This window comes from Mangifera indica, chromosome 10, assembly GCF_011075055.1.
Source record: "Mangifera indica cultivar Alphonso chromosome 10, CATAS_Mindica_2.1, whole genome shotgun sequence".
Lineage (NCBI taxonomy): Eukaryota > Viridiplantae > Streptophyta > Magnoliopsida > Sapindales > Anacardiaceae > Mangifera > Mangifera indica.
The window spans coordinates 2,528,758-2,545,326 of NC_058146.1; the positions used below are offsets into that span (position 1 = coordinate 2,528,758).

General features: G+C 34.5%; 2 protein-coding genes across 3 annotated transcripts; one reads left to right on the forward strand and one right to left on the reverse strand.

The window, feature by feature from the left end:
- Positions 1-6,343: 6,343 nt before the first annotated feature.
- LOC123226854 (ras-related protein Rab7-like) lies at positions 6,344-9,523 on the forward strand. Its single transcript, XM_044651372.1, has 7 exons — positions 6,344-6,499; positions 6,803-6,829; positions 6,987-7,086; positions 8,065-8,211; positions 8,315-8,395; positions 8,597-8,742; positions 9,188-9,523. Exons 1-7 carry the CDS (start codon positions 6,447-6,449, stop codon positions 9,252-9,254), a joined length of 621 nt encoding a protein of 206 aa, XP_044507307.1. The 5' UTR covers positions 6,344-6,446; the 3' UTR covers positions 9,255-9,523.
- A 638-nt stretch (positions 9,524-10,161) lies between these two features.
- On the reverse strand, positions 10,162-16,223 carry LOC123227970 (SWI/SNF complex subunit SWI3D-like). Of its 2 annotated transcripts, XM_044653139.1 has the most exons (9): positions 15,611-16,223; positions 13,916-14,487; positions 12,896-13,555; positions 12,522-12,685; positions 12,238-12,446; positions 11,869-12,186; positions 11,266-11,456; positions 10,759-11,182; positions 10,162-10,515 (listed from the first exon to the last, which is right to left on the reverse strand). In XM_044653139.1, exons 1-8 carry the CDS (start codon positions 16,059-16,061, stop codon positions 10,820-10,822), a joined length of 2,928 nt encoding a protein of 975 aa, XP_044509074.1. In that variant the 5' UTR covers positions 16,062-16,223; the 3' UTR covers positions 10,162-10,515; positions 10,759-10,819. The 2 variants fall into 2 exon arrangements, with proteins under 2 accessions (XP_044509074.1, XP_044509073.1); XM_044653138.1 differs by having other exon boundaries at positions 11,869-12,446.
- Between the last annotated feature and the right edge of the window lie 346 nt (positions 16,224-16,569).

Here is a 16,569-nt window from a genome sequence, read left to right on the forward strand (position 1 = left end):
AAGACAAAGTCGTGTCTTTGTCGGTCACTTTCGCTGGTTGTTGATAGTTGGGAATTGAATGTCATTGAGAGGGAAGCATGGAGGGATAGATAGCACAGTCATCGCCATCGAAAGTGGTGATTGTAAAAACCCTAAAGGGAAAATTTGCATTTTTCAAACTTTGAGTGAGGGCATTTTGTTAAATATTTAAATCTGGGAGGAAAATATGATAATTTTTTATATATTTTTTATAAATAATAGTTTTATCCTCGATACTATCAATAAAATTTAATAAACAGATGAATATTTATATTTTTAATAGTTAATAAATAAGAAATTGAGTTTACATTAAACCTTAAGTGGGAAATAGTCATTTGGCCTTTATAAAATAACTCAAATCTTGCCTTGGATTTAGGTAAAATGTAAGAGGTGGGAAAAAGACTTGGGCTTTATATTTAGTTTTATAAACAGCAACGGCAAGACTCCCGATCTTGTCTTGGATTTCAGTTTTTTGAACAAAAGACAGGAGAACTTGAGTTGTTGAATCTCCTTGTTTTAGGTGTTTCTGTTTTTCTTTTTGTGTGGATTTGCATAGAGACTTGAGAAGATGGAGAAGAGGAAGATTAAGTTTATTACGGGAGAATTGTGGTGGTATGTCGAGGAAAGGGTGGGGCAGCAAGGTAAAGTGATTGACATTTTCCTATAATAGATCCATTATAGGGATAACGAACAAGGATAAAGATAGAAAATGAAAAATTTGAACCCACCAAGCCCCGATTGCCATCTCTAAAAGAACAAATAAAGGTGATAAAAATAAAAGGGGTTTGTTCAAATAAATATTAGTATTTTTGAACTTTTTTCTATTTTACTTTTAATGGGCCAACATGTTATTTTTTATTAAGTTTGAAAGAAATGACGTTTTTATAAAATATATCAACAATTAGGGCTGGACTTGAGCCAAGCCAGCTCGAGCTCGAGCTCGAGCTCGACTCAGCTTGGTTCGAGCCCGAAATGAGCCGGGCTCGATCGAGCTCGAGCTGGCTCAGATTGGCTTGGTAGATTTTTTTTAAAATTTTTTATACAAAACGATTTCGTTTTGATCTATATATATATAAAACGATATCGTTTTGATATGAAAAATGAGTCAAATCGAACTCGAGCCTAGCCGAGTTCGGCTCGAGTCGAGCCGGCCATAAATAAATCAAGCCGAGCTCGGCTCGGCTCAAATCCAGCCCTATCAACAACATTAAGAGTTTAATATATTTTTTGAAGATTAAATTGATGAAATTATTAATAAATTTGAAGATTAATTAAAGACAATGTGTTAAAAAAAGGCCGAACATAATTAAACTTACATGTACAAAATCGACAATATTTAAGGTGACACTAACATATGTTCATAAAAAGTGTTTCTTGTAAAAAATTAATAAAATCATATGACTTATAAGTCACAACACAATCAAATCTTACGCACACTTTGTGCATGCATGCGGCCTGCATCAACTTCTCTTCCAACTATGTATTTGTTAGGCCATTTCCATGGAGGTCGGCGCAAAAAATTACAGTCAATTTCACCTAATCGAACGTTTCTGTCACAAAAATTTCCACCTCATTATCTGTGACTCGATCTTAGTTTTCGTTTCGTATTAACAATTTTTTCAATCTCTCATGTTTGAAATGACCACCGGAGATCTTCTGCAACTTCGTCAAGTCGTCAGGGTACGAGCTGTCATATTCAGAAGATTTAGAGCTGTTGCTGCCAACAACCGAAGAGCAAGCAGCGCTGCCCCTAAATGAAGCTTGCGGCTTTGCAATTTTCAAGTCCTCCCACGAAACGTCGCCTTCTAGGGCATGCACAATCTGTTCATCATCATACATGTTTATCAGCACGAAAAGTATTTTTTAATCTCACTTTGTGTTGAACTGATAATATATTTGGTGTTATATATGTAACCTGGCTCATTTTGGGTCTTCTGCAAGCAGAATGTCTAATAGAAGCTGCAGCACATGCAGCCATGCGAGCCATCTTATGGACGGGATAGTTTCTCTCCAGATAAGGATCTACTAACTCATCGTAGTTTCCATTTTCAAGAGCTCGCATGTATAAAGGTCGAGCCTGTTAACATTTACAGTTAAAGATTTTCTTTATCAGCGGAAATCAGATTGTATTGTTTGCAAAAGAGAGACTAATTCGTACCCAGTCTACTAAGCTGTCTTCCGTGGCCCTCGTGAGATCTACAGGGCGTCGTCCTGTTATTGGCTCCAAAAGCGAAACTCCGATGGAGAAAACCAAAGTAGCTCAGAAACTCATGATCGTGTGCGTTTTCATGTTTCGAAAATGTTTCTATTTTCAAAACTTCCAAAAACTTCTACGAAATATTTTGGGTTATTTTAAAATTTTTGAAAAAATTTGAAAAGATTTAAAAAAAAAAAAATCATGAAATCAATTAATATACATCTTTTATATTTTCAAACTTGAAATATCTTTAATTCTTATATTGAATTCATCTCCTTTCCACTCTTCAATATGTTACTCATCTTTTTCCCAACATGTATCCTAAACCACCCTCACCTAATAGGTTAGCCTGAGAGAATCCATCAGTTGCAGCTGCTAGTTCTTCATAAGTGAAGCTGCCCTGATTTAACCCTAGAGACATGGCTGGGAGGCCTGTGGGTGGAGGCGGCTGCAGCGCTACAGGTTCATGTAGTCCGGAGTAGTTAGAGTAACTCAAATCACTGCTCGTCGGTCCACCACGAGCTGACGTTGGACGTCCTGCAAGAGAAGGCAGAGATAGAATTTTATTATGCGGCAAACTACTACGACTTTGCTGGTGAGGATTGTGATATTGATCAGTTCCTCCACCTGCAAATTAATCACGAGCAATTTTTGCCAGAAAATGTCGTATTCAGCTCAATAATTTTGTAGCTTTTCCAGTGTTTTGAGAATTGAGATATATGAGGTAAAGATTCACGCAGAAGAATTTATTTTTATATATATGTACCATGAACTTGCGAATTCTGCCAATGGACTCGATGTAGATAGGGCGAAGTCGAAGTAGTATTAGAATAATAGTCGTCACCTTTGCAGTTATGGTGATTCATCTTTCTCCTGTATGCAAAGAACAAAAGTAATGGAATTACGAGCAGCAAACCAGCTTTAGTCGCAATGGCCACTATAAGAGGGATGGACACTGTTGAGCCGCTGCTACTGGAACTGCTGTGTGATGAGGTTGGTGTCCTTGTAGACGTCTGACTTGGAGGCACCAGTGATTTTGACGAATTACTGAACGGCGGTATCTTGGACGATGATGGAGTTGGTAGTGATGGCAACCATTGGATGCTGCTGCCACTACTAGTATTGTTTGAATTTGTCGGTGGTGATGGAGGTGGATTATTACTTGGTGGAGGGTTTGAATTTGAATTATTATTAGTTGGAGGGGAGGATTGCGAAGAGGACTGTGGCGGAGAGGATGGAGTTGGCAAAAATGATTGGGCGATGATGATAATGATAAAGATGGCGTTGGCATTGGCGAGGATGATAACGATGGAGGTGGGGGTGATGATGATGGTAGAGGTGGAGATGATAATGAAGACGGCGGTGGCAAGGATGAAGATGATCGAGGAGAGGGTGGTGATGATTGTGGAGGTGGTGACTTTGATTTAATGACGGTGGAAGAGCCAATGAATTGCTCTTATTACTTGTGGTAATGTATAATTATTATTACCCTACGAAGACTCCAGACCCTAATTGAACAAAGACAAAATTAACATTAATATAAGGGAAATTAAAATTTTTAGCGTTTTTTTTAATCGTGTATATATATATATATCACTTATTCTAAAGCTTAAATAAATATATCATAATAATAATCTATTTTCTTAAAATATCCTTCTTAAAATGACCTATACAGAGATTTTCTTTTTTTCTCTATAACTTTTTCTCTCTTTTTTCTCAGCTGAAAAATGAATCCCTATAACATGAAAAAGATAAAATAAAATATTAATAGAAGAAAACACATGATTGAATAATAAAACCTGTAAAAAAACCATTATAAAATATTCAACTTGAACACAAGGGTGAGAGAAATGAAAATTTAATTTTATTGTGATTTTATGTTGTTAGATTGTTTAATGTTATTATTTCATGTTGTTTATATTATTTAAAGTTGTTATAATATTGTTTAATATTGTAGTGATGGTTATGAAATACCAAAATACAGGTCAAGAAAAATTTCAGAAGAATAACAAATTGGCGTTAACGCTAAGGGTTGGTGTCAACCCTAGGTGTTAACACCAACCCCCTAGGGTCCAGTTAATTAATTTATTTTTTTCTGTTTTCTTTTAGTATACTTAATTCTTTTATTTTTTATACTTGTGTATTCTAATCTGGTGTTCATGTGTATATTATTTTCCTTGTTTTAACAGAGAGTTACATAAAAAATTATAAAATTATCACTATCATTTTTTCTATTTTTTATTATATTAATTTAAATTTAGATCAAATTTCAAATTAATCTAATTAAATTAAATTAATTTAAATTTAGACTAAATTAAAATTTAATTTAAAAATTAAAAGGGTGGGCGTTCAGACTTTTTAAACAAAATTTAAAAAAAAAAAATTAAAATGCCACGCCAACCCTTTTTAAAATGGAAAAGGGTTGGCGTCCCCTACCCTTTTTATTTACAATAAAGGTTGGCGCGCCAATTTCCATATAAAAAGGGTTACGTCCCAACCTTTTTTTTTTGCAGTAAAGGTTAGTGATTTTTCCAATAACTTTTCCTTTGAGTGATACCAACCTTTATTTTTAATAATTAGTAATTTTTTTCTAATTGAATATCAATCCTTCATTTTTTCAGTTAAAATTCTACTAAATGATATTCTTTGATCATATTATAGAGAAAAAAAAAATCTCTCTGCATAGATCTTTACTTGAAAGCTAAAAAAAAAAAAATTATAGAGAAAAAAAAATCTCCGTATAGGTTATTTTATTTTAAGAGAAATATTTTAGGAAAGTAAATTACTGTTATGATATATTTGTTTAAGTTTTAAAATGAATGACATATATATATACACAGATTAAAATAAGACTAAAAATTTCAATTTCCCTTAATATAAACAACACAACTTCAAACCAACCAACAAATTCATCGGTCAATGATGAACCGATTGAAAGAGAGTTAGTTGCAACAAGTTTAAAAACATAAAAAACTAACTAGTTTTTCAAGTTACAACGGGAACCCATGCTTTTTATGTAAAATTAGATAAATATCCTATTTTAAATGGTAAATCAAATAAATAGATAATATATTTAAATAATTTTAAATTAAAAATAAAATAATATTTAATTAATAAAATTGAAACCCAATTAGGTAGTCAAATTTAGTTGCTTTACCAATAGTAATTACAACTAATTTGACTCAAAACCAAATATCAGGTTAATACATTTTCGCTACAATTTTGAAAAAAAAGGGTAAACAAACAATTTCCTATCTAAGTTTTAGTCCAATTTTATAGGTATATCTACAATAATTAAAAAACTTAAATATTTATCTATAGATTAATTTTTATTAAAATTTTTTATTAGAAGAAATGTTAAACTCATCATTTTTTCTTTAAACCTTAAAACTCTAATAATTTATAACCTTTTTTTTTTAGTTTGGAAAACTAATATTTTCCTCTGAAGATTAATTTTTAAAAGTAACATTTTCCTTCTATTTAAATTTTCATGCGATTTTCCGACTAAAGACAATCACTTTCGCTCTTCTGACAATGACTCTCTCTTTAACTATTCTCTTCATTCGAATCCCTATCCCTCTAATTGGATTTTATTTGGATGACGAAGGCATTATCTAGATTAATCATCGTTGTTTGGACGATGATGATGCATCCAGATTAAGGGTAAATGCTAGAGACAAAGAACCCTTGGTCTGGAAGCATTGTCATCATCCAGACAAAGGGTCTTGTTTAGATTATTTGAATCCAAACGAAATCCAACAGGAGAGAGAAGACTTTGGATGAAGAGAAGACACTGGAGGGAGAGCCATCGCAAGGAGAGAGTAGCAGACATTCATTGGGAAATTTGAATGAGAGAAAAATGTCACTTTTTAAAATTAATCTAATAAGGGAAAATATTAGTTTTTTAAATTAAAAAAATATTATAAATTTTTAAAGTTTAGAAAAAATGATGATTTTACCATTTTCTATAATAAAATTTTTTAATAAAAATTAGTTTATAAATAAAATTTCGAATTTTTCAACTGTAGTGTGTTTTTGAGATTATCGAAAATTTGGGTGAGCATAGGCCTTTGCCCAAAAAAATTAACTAGAAAAGTCCGACTACCTCGTATTGTGGGCCTCTTGGAACGAAAAGTGCTCCTCTTTTACGACACTCTAAACTGTCGTTTTTAACAGCACTAGCTATTCTTTCCCTCGTGTCTTCGCAGATCCATCGATCCGTGCCAAGACGATGCCGTCTCGTAGAAGAACTCTCCTGAAGGTCATCATCCTCGGCGACAGCGGGTAAGTTGATTTGTTAATTCTTGAATTCGTCTTGTTTAATTGTTTGTTTTGTACGATGTTATGTTTAGTTTCGTTCTTCTTTTCTTTCAGTTTTAGGGTTCCGGACAGATTAGACGGATCTTCGAGATCTTAAATTTCTGGAGTGTTATCCAAGCATAAATTTCATTTTTAATTGTAATTCGGACTTATTTGTGATTTAAGTTCGTTTATCTATAGTGATGATCTTTAACTATGAAGGTGCCTTTGTTTGGTGTCGTATAACAGGATTGATTGATGCATTTTATTTTGATTTGTGATTTTCAGGGTTGGCAAGACCTCTTTGATGAATCAGTATCCTTTTTAGCTCTTATTTTTGTATTACTTGATAGATAAGGTGTTATTTTTTGTGGTTTTATTTTTATTTTAAATGAATGAGATTACTGTTAATGTGAGGTGAATTCTTCCATTCGTTTTCAAGGTGTTGTTTGGCTTGACTTTTTGTTTCAAGGTATGTGAATAAGAAGTTTAGCAATCAATACAAGGCTACTATTGGAGCTGATTTTCTGACAAAGGAAGTTCAGTTTGAAGATAGGCTTTTCACATTACAGGTTGGTGGATTCCTGAGTTTTTTTGTTTGGGTTGGATGGGTACTGAGTTACTTATGCTAATAATTTATATGCTGTTGTAGTCTAGGTGTTTCAATGCTTGTTTCTGTTGATTTTGGTGGATTGCTTTGATTCACTCTTGGTTTCGTTATTCTGATTCTTGTAATCGAGGTGGGATATGGACTGTAGCTTAGATGGATGTAGTTTCAAATCTTTCTAAATAAAAGACAAAATAAGGTTAAATGAATTAGAAAAAGGAAAAACTCTGTTGGACATATCTCTGGTTTTCAATTGTAGATTGATGGTGGACTAGTTTTCTGCCTTGCTCCATGCAAAAATTTCTAAGCTGTCAGTACTTAACAGTCATGGACTGGAGTTGGAAAGAACTAGCAACTATTAGATCACTGTTTTTTAGGGCCAATGTTTCCGGAATTGGACCAGATACTGTTTAAAAATAATATTCAAAACTATTTTCTATAATTAATTATTAAATATATAATCTAAAATATCTTAACATAAATATAAAAACTTACTTTAATGGTATACGTGCTCAAAATTGAAAATTGTGGTCTTGGATTCAAGACCTCTTTTTTTTTTTTTTTTTTTTTCTGTTGCCCGGGTTTACCCAATCCGACTATTATTACAGCAAACTGTAACCAAATTTCTTCATGGTTGGTGGTTGAACTGGTTAGACCAGCCAATTCGTCTGGTTTTTAGAACCATGGTTGGAGCAACCCTCTTTCTTTCTTGTATCTAAAATACATAAAATTCTATTGTCGATTATTTGGTAGAAAGAACCACCCCAACTATCAAATTTGATGATAATGTGATTACTTAGTTTTTCTGGTTAAGTGTGTGTACCATCTAAACTCATTTAGCTAACACTGGTTGATATGATTAAGTTTTAAGGTTTTGATTTCTTTCTAAGTTTTTGAGTTTTTCTGTACCAAAAGAATCAGTGACAGTATTCCTTTTCCTCAGATCTGGGATACTGCTGGTCAGGAAAGATTTCAAAGCCTAGGTGTTGCCTTTTATCGTGGTGCTGATTGCTGTGTACTTGTTTATGATGTAAATTCAATGAAATCATTCGACAACCTGAATAACTGGAGAGAAGAATTCCTTATTCAGGTATTTCTTCTGTGCTTTTGTAATTCAAAGTGACTGAATCCTACTTAATTTAAGTAGTAGAGAATTTGTGTTTTTGATAATTAATTTGAGAAACCTCTTGCAGGCAAGTCCTTCAGATCCAGAGAATTTCCCATTTGTTGTTCTAGGAAACAAGATTGATGTGGATGGTGGAAACAGTAGAGTGGTATGTATCTTCCATTATTAGACATCACATGCTCTCTCTCTCTCTCTCTCTCTCTCTCTCTCTCTCTCTCTCTCTCTCTCTCTCTTACACACACACACACGCCCACAAACATGCATAAATGCACACACATACAAATAGATATGATACTAAGCTGGATTATTAAGTTTTAAGACAACATGTTACATTTCGTGAATTTTCCAGGTCTCAGAGAAGAAGGCTCGAGCTTGGTGTGCCTCCAAAGGAAATATCCCATATTTTGAGACTTCTGCTAAGGAAGGAGTTAATGTGGAAGAAGCATTCCAATGCATAGCTAAGAATGCCCTGAAGAGTGGGGAGGAGGAAGAAATGTAAGTTAAAAAGACAGAACCATTTCTATCCACATAACATCTGTGATATTTATTTCTGTTTGTACTTGAGGTAGTAGAACATTGATTAATCTGACACACCACATACCCATTCATTTGGGTTCTTCCTTTTTTACACTTTAGCAATAGAAAATAAGTAAAAATATTCTTTACCACTTACTTTCTCTTGGGGTTGAAACATCCCACAAGTCTCAGTTTTTCGAATTCTCCATGACATGTTTGATCTTATTTACTATTATTTTTCAATCTATTTTGATTACCAAGTGAAAAGATTGATTGCATTAGTTTTATGGATAATATAATTATAATGCTTAATTGAAGACATGATGCCTTAATATATATTAACTTATTTTTCCGTTATTTTGGAATATGATACTGATCTCCCTATTTTTGGCTTCTGTGCTTTCAATACCTCGTCGTTTTGAAGATACTTGCCAGACACCATTGATGTTGGAAGCACCAGCCAGCAGAGGTCAACCGGATGTGAGTGCTAGAAGTATTGCCCCCATTTTTTTCCAAAGCAGCAATAATATATTCTTGCAGTATTACATTACAAATCATTTCCTCTTGTTAACCTTTTTATGGGTCTGTTTAAGTCCACACTGTACATTAGTCTTTTGTGTGAAACGAATTAGCCCATTTGTGTTCGTTGGATTTAGTTTAATGCCCTATGTGGAGGTCCTGCTTTGAAAGTGTTATATTCTCGCTCTTGTTGGACTGGATTTTACCCTCTCTTGTTAATTATTCATGATTTCACCTAAAATATTTTTAGTTATTAGTTTTACTGTTTTAGTAACAAGATGTTGAATTAATATGCGTGAATAAAAGTTAGTTTGAGAATTATATTTTACCGCAACAAGTTGAACGCCACATTTTTGTGGGAAAAATTTTCAGTTAGTTTTGATTAATGTATAGACATGGAATATGGATTTTTTTCTCTTTGAAAAAGCAGGCTTGCCACGGTAGTGTCAATTTTCAAGATCGGGAAAGGAGACATTACAGTGCTTAAAAATACGGAAAGGTAACTTAATATTTAACAAAATTAATAAAATATTAAAATATCTAAAAAAATAGGTTTGAATTTGAATTTTTATTATATTTGTAAAACTTTAACTTTTTTATGGTAAGAATTACAAAGAATTACGATTTTAATTATTGTGTTTCAGATTTATTTATCTAATTAATACAAATAAAATCTTTGGTTAAAAAAAAAAAAGAACCTAGAGACACAATTCGCTCATCACTTCCCAAACCCAAAAATTAAAAGCACTCAGTAATGCTCCCCAATGAAGGCGAAACCTAAAAATCAAATTGAAACCACGTACAACAACATCAAAGTAATTACCCAAAAAAAAATAAAGACAGATCAAATCACCTATGTTAACTCCTATCTTCTACATATTTACACCCAAAAGCCATAGATAATAATAATTAGGGTAAAGCTACAAAAAGATACAAACCTTTGATCAACTTGTACTGGTTAAATATATCATAAGTTAAGACTTTGGCCTTATTACAAATATACAAACAACAACAGAACCTAATATGCAAGTTTCTAATTTTAATGCGGGTACTACAACAATTGTTGCTCAAAACAGGAAGATGCCGAAAAACTAGCTTCTCCCTCCCAATATAATGCTAAGGGAATAAAGGCAACTGAATTTCCATATCCAAACTTTGGCTCTCCATATCACTATAAAAAAATTGATTCCATCGCCTGAGTTGTAATGTGCAAACTTGAAGACTTCCCAAGAACTGGTTTGGATTAAAAATGAAAAATACATAGTTGTCAAAACTGAATTCTGGATAGGTTAAGGACTTCAAGTGGAAAATACTCTGATATATAAGGTTTGCTTATAAACAGTCACAATCTTGAAAAAAATTTTATGCGGTTTAACTCAACAGGCTAAAAATTTCCCAGTTCTTAAAGATAACACTCCAAAATTTGATTTGTCAACTTTTATAATATGACTGATAAAGAAAGCAATAGTTACTCACTTGGAAAACTGGTAGCAGGATTGCTGGATAAAAGTGTATTTGCCATTTATACATCAAGAGACTATTTCATTCCAACTGAAGAAAGTTTGTCCTGATTCAAAGGCCGAATTGCTCTTCCAGCCGGTGCTGTTGAGACAAATGAGTTAGAAGGGGTAGCACCTACAGTCCCCATGGGTCTTGACATTGGTGGCCGTGGGGAAGTCATGCTCATTGGAGGTCTTGCAGCTGAGTTAGCAAAGTTTGGTGGCATTCTGTTAGCAGGTATCAATGTTGGCATTGGTCTGGAAGAGCTAAGTCGAGCTGCAATTATTTGAGCCCGTTCATGGTAAAGCCTCTGTCTTGACCTCTCCATCTGCTCTCTAACCCTCAAAGTCACATTATCCATCTCATTAAAGAAAGCTAACTTGGCTTCTAACTTTTGTAACTGCAAAAAATGTAAGCTTCCAAGAAGTCAAACTCAACTCAGCAGGTAGACAACATAGTGAGCCCAATTGGCTATATGATTACCTGCTTTTCTATCAATGATGTAGCAAGTTGTTGAATATGATCCTCTTCCTGATTGGCAAGAAGTTTTGCCTTCACTGCTGCAGCAGAAAGTGCAGTAACTGCCGCTTGCCCTATTTTATCAATATTATGTTCATCTTTTACCTCTCTATGGTCCTGCTTCTCTTCTTTACTATCCTTAGTTTGATCCTCACCTACCAAAAATTAAAAAAAAAAAAAAAAATTAAAGAGATAACAATCAGAAATCAGAATGCTTCCAGAAGTCCAACAGTTTAAATTGAACAGAACTATTCACATCAACGTAGCCGACGCATAAAACATAATTACAAACTATCCTAATAAACTAATATAGACATCATTTACATGTCAACTTATCACACATGGCTTATCAAATCACTCAAATAATATTCATACTCATACTCCAGCCTGTTAATATTTCCGAATGATACGGTAATGCTTAAAATCATTCAATCATAATGACCATATTATTTTTTCTAAAAGTTCCGATGCTTGATATTGGTAACAATCACTGGCTTCTTGTGACTTAGTTTCCCAATCTAATATGACAGTTTTAAAGAAGAGAGAGAAAAAGAGGCATACACAGACCTGTAGTTGTTCCATTTACAATAACTGAATCAGTCTGTTGAGGCTCATTCGATTCCAAGGGATTAGACACCATATCCACATCCTTTGGTGCTTCTGTAGTTTGAGAGGGCTCTGCTTTGAAACTTGATATAACTGGTTGACCAGCCTCACTCTTTTCCGATGGAAGCGCATCAGAAGACAATTCAACATCTTTGGCAGCCTCTATCGATGAATTTCCCTCTCCAGACTCTTTCACAGAGCTTAGAGCAAACTTGGATGATAAATTATTTGATTTCTCCACAATGTTTGGTTGATTTTCCTTGGGCAATTCTTTATTGCCTAATTTATTCAAATCACCAGATTCAACTTTTTCAGGAATAACTTTGTTGCCTGGTGCTTTTACAGCATTTAAGTCCTCTGTGGGTTTATCATTTGAAGAGGTTGATGTTCTCTGTTCTTCTACAACAGACTCTTCGGTTAACTTGCTGTCATTATCATCTCTTTCATCCAGCATTGTGGTAGTGTTATCCTCTTTGTGCTTTCTGTCTTCCAGGTTATTATTATTCTGAGTGTCTTGATTGGCAATCTTGGCAACAACACTGCAAATTTCTTTTTGACATCAGAAAATACTCTGAAACTGCCGCACAACAGTAGCTCCATAAAAAATTACATACCTCTCAGACTGAGTCGGTTCCTTGTCACCTGGGGGATCTTCCAAAACAAAGCAGTGCCTTGCAGCCAACTGCATGGCAGGAGAATTGCCAGATATGGATTTCAAAGAACTACGAGTTGATGCAGTAGCAACACCAGGCCCCACCAGCAGTGACAAAAATGCTGCCTGTGGAAGAGAGCAACACAGAATGAAACTCTTAAGTGCAAATAAGAAGGTAAACTTTTTCTCCTCACAAGGTAAAGCTTAAGGCATATCTTTTGCAAACATTAACAATAAACAATTTTTTTACATCACACCCGATTAATCATATACAAGAACAAGGAAAACTTATTGATTTGCATCACTGATAAAATTACAAAAAAATTATATATTCACCAATGTCATGACAGGGTTTCCAACTTCAGCAAAGGAATGTGGGCTTTCAGGAGGATGATAACCAACAGCTTCGAATGCTTCCCTAAGAGCCTTCAATGCAATGTTTTCATCAGTCTCCTGGACTTTCACTCCACTGGTGTCTTCTGATTTTACCATTTCTTCACCAACTTTAACTTTATTTACGTCTTCTGTTCTTGAAGTTTCCTGACATGTTTTCACAGTATTTGCATCTTCTGATTTTGAAGTTTCCGAAGGAAAAATTTGGGTCTGACCCTCATTTCCGCCTGTCTTACTTTCTGATGTTTCAGGAACATCTTTAGGGGCAGATGCATCGTCATTGGTTGCAACAGGATCTGCAGTTTCTTTTGAATTGGCATCTACACTATCATCATGATCAAAAAACACATCCTCAATAGGCATTTGAACAAAGTGCAATATACATTGAGCTTTTGTTTTAGTGGCGACGTGCTCTGCAATCTCATTCCAGTTTTCTTTATAAAGTTCCAAAGCTTCGAGGAGGAGAAGGGTCTCCTGATCTGTCCACTTCTCACCACTCAAACCAGCAGCTTCAGCAGGCACCATGAGAATAAAATCCGTTGATGACATGCCAGAGCCAAACTTCCCATCATTGAAGCAATCAGTGCATAGATCAAAATCTGCCTGTCAGATATGGAAACAATCAAGCAATAGAAGAAGCATTATTGAGAAATCAAAAAAGGAAAAGAATAACCCAACAAATAATCAAATATTGCTTCACTAGAAAGCATGGTTTGATCACTGTGATATGCCAATCAAATTTATGACATTCTCATGATTGACCACCTTATTTCATTATACTGCTGGATTCAAGGCATTACAGCATATAAAATAGAATCAAGAAGATGGAGCATGACCACCTTACAGACTGAAGACCAGATATCAAATAATTGATAACAAAGGATGCTAATAATAAAAACTGCAGGCATAAAGGGAAAAACAATAAATTTTCAGAGCTCACAAGGGGAGGAACAAAAGACCAACCTGCTTTTGACAATGATAGCGCTTACGAGAGCAATCAGCCGAACAATAGTTGCAATGGTACTCAACAGATGGCCCCTCAGGCTTCACCAACTCTTCAGCAATTGCAGACTCTGGAAACAACCTAGATGGAGCAGTGGGAGATATTATCTTAGGCTTTGGAGCAGCACGAGGACATAATTGAATTTCATCAAAGTGATACAATTCTTCAAGCAAGGAATCCTTTTTTGCTGCTCCCTCATCATCAGCACTTGCTGACATGTCACAATCAGCATTTGCCAACCTATCACCATCAGCATTTGCAGCTGTCAATTTGGGTGGGAATGGATGGAAATTGATTAAGCCCCAGTAGTCCAAGAACTCCATCACGTCCTGTCTATCATCCACACGTCCAACCTCAAGTGCCGACAAATCTTTCAATTCAATTTGAGTGTTTGGATTTGCATGATACTTTTTCATAATCCAATTACGTATCTCCATATATATATCAGGAGTTTGGTCCTGGGATTTCCCATTGAAAAAAGAAGGCAATCCTTGCTCCTCAAGAGGATGAATTCTTGTCCACGAAAACCAACCTGCGGGCAGAATTTGGTGGTGATAAGTGTCCAAATCGAATACAAAGCTTTCATTGTCACCAAAAAAAAAATAATAATAATAAATAAATCAAAATCTTCATTTTCTTGTACTTAATTCTTCAAGGCAATTTAGGAGAACGAGTTTCAACTAGGGCAGTTCATTTCAAACCTAGTTTGCATCAAATGATAAAAGTGGACTTCAATGCTCTGCCAAGCTGTTGACAGATAAGAGGACATACGAAATAAACAAAGGGGGAGAGAAGGGTGAAGATAGGATGAACAGAGAAAAAAAAAAACTAATGTGTTTAGCCTGCCTCCATGGGGGTATTTAGCTTTTTATACACTATAAATCTAATACATTACAAAAATTCAAAATCTTATTCTCATTCCATACTTTCATGGTCACAAACACCATAAATCCAACATTGGCTCTTCTCTCATTTTAAGACCGGACTGAAAAAGAATCAAAATTTTGGTACCAAGAAAGAAACAATATCGAAAGATAAAAACTCAAAAACTCCTACCTAAGACATTTAACCAAAACCAAAATGCAGTTCAGAAATTTAGCTCAGTGCAGGTACATGTATTAAGGCAGCAAATATTTTAAAGATTGTGATCTCTGTCTCAACTCAATTCTCAGAAAGCAATGCAAAAAAAAAAAGCAGTTTCCCGCCAAAATACACTATCTAGAATGATCATGTAAATCAAAAGAAAAAAAAAGACAACTATAAAAACCTCAACTTTGAAACTCATTCCCCATTTTGAAACCAATAAAATGAAAGAAAAAAATCTACCGAGTGGTCAAAACAACAAAAAACCCTAACCATCCACAAATGTTTTTTATGAACTATTTTCTAAGAAACCAATCCGAAACATACCGCATTCCTAAGAAAATGAACAAAATCTAACATTCACACCAAAATAACGCAAATAAAATCCTGCTCAGCTTGGATACCAAACAGAAGGTAAACCTTTGCAAGCTAAGAATGATTGATTTATACACTTTTTCTCGGTAACAATAAGAAATTATCAAATTTAGCTCAACTTGGTTCTGATAACACACAAATTTTTAGGTTTTAACAATCAAAATAAAAAAAGAACAAAAAGAAAAAAAAAAACTCACCACAATGTGTTGGCACCACATGAACACTAATATCACGAGATCTAATCGCCTCAAAATCCGCCTCGATTTTCGCCTCCAAAGCCTGCCACTGTTCACTCTCTTTGTTCAGTTCCTCAACCACCTTCGCGTCATCACGTGCAGCTTCGAGCTTTCCACCCGCCAAAGCCGTTTCTACCGCGGATGCACTCAGAGTGCTGGGGCCCTGGCGAGCTCTCGTCAAAGGCCCGTTGTGGTTGTAGATCGGGGTGTGAGAAATTGAGTTCTTTTCGCGAGTGATTCGTTTCGACGGCGTTGACGACGTGGTGCCTGTTGAAAGCGCTCCGGCTTTCCTTTTCTGGCCTCCCGCTCGACGCCGTGACGAAGCTGGCTCTGATGCAGCTGACTCCACCCCGACATCTGCTGAGCTCATAGCCGCCGGCAGACTCCCTGCTTCACGGTGCTTCACTTCCATTGTACAATTTGGTTGTTTCAAGGCATTTGGTTCAGTGCGTGATTGCTCCTCCGCTCTAGCGCATATATTTGATTGTTATTGGCACACACAAAAGCTGCTTCTTCCACGAAAGAGCAAAGCGTTTTATTGGGTAAGCGGAATGTCAAAGTCGTGGAAGACACAAATCTAATCTTAAACAATAAATCTATAGGTATATATATATATATATATATATATATATGTATATATTAATATCAACAATATAATAATATATTTAAATTGTATATATTTATTTATAAAAAATAAATATATAATATTTTTTAATTAAAAATAAAAAAATATTTAACCACATCCTTAACATATATGTCAAAAATATATATAATATTATTAATAAAAATATTTTCTCATATATTTTATTTTTTATTTAAAATTATTTAATTATACAATAAAATTTGACTACACTGCTTAAATGCTGCATAGAAATTATTTTACCGTAATTTTATTGTATTGTAACTGTTACTCAAAATTG

Bases quoted from the DNA above. Each gene is read 5' to 3' on its own strand.
- LOC123226854 (XM_044651372.1), top strand. From the start codon at position 6,447: ATGCCGTCTCGTAGAAGAACTCTCCTGAAGGTCATCATCCTCGGCGAC. The intron at 8,212-8,314 runs GTATTTCTTCTG...AACCTCTTGCAG, and splicing joins GAGAAGAATTCCTTATTCAG to GCAAGTCCTTCAGATCCAGA. The intron at 8,396-8,596 runs GTATGTATCTTC...TGAATTTTCCAG, and splicing joins ATGGTGGAAACAGTAGAGTG to GTCTCAGAGAAGAAGGCTCG.
- LOC123227970 (XM_044653138.1), bottom strand. From the start codon at position 16,061: ATGGAAGTGAAGCACCGTGAAGCAGGGAGTCTGCCGGCGGCTATGAGC. The intron at 14,488-15,610 runs GTGAGTTTTTTT...TTCTGCCCGCAG, and splicing joins TGTGGTGCCAACACATTGTG to GTTGGTTTTCGTGGACAAGA. The intron at 12,686-12,895 runs GTGAATATATAA...TCTCTTCCACAG, and splicing joins GAAACCCTGTCATGACATTG to GCAGCATTTTTGTCACTGCT.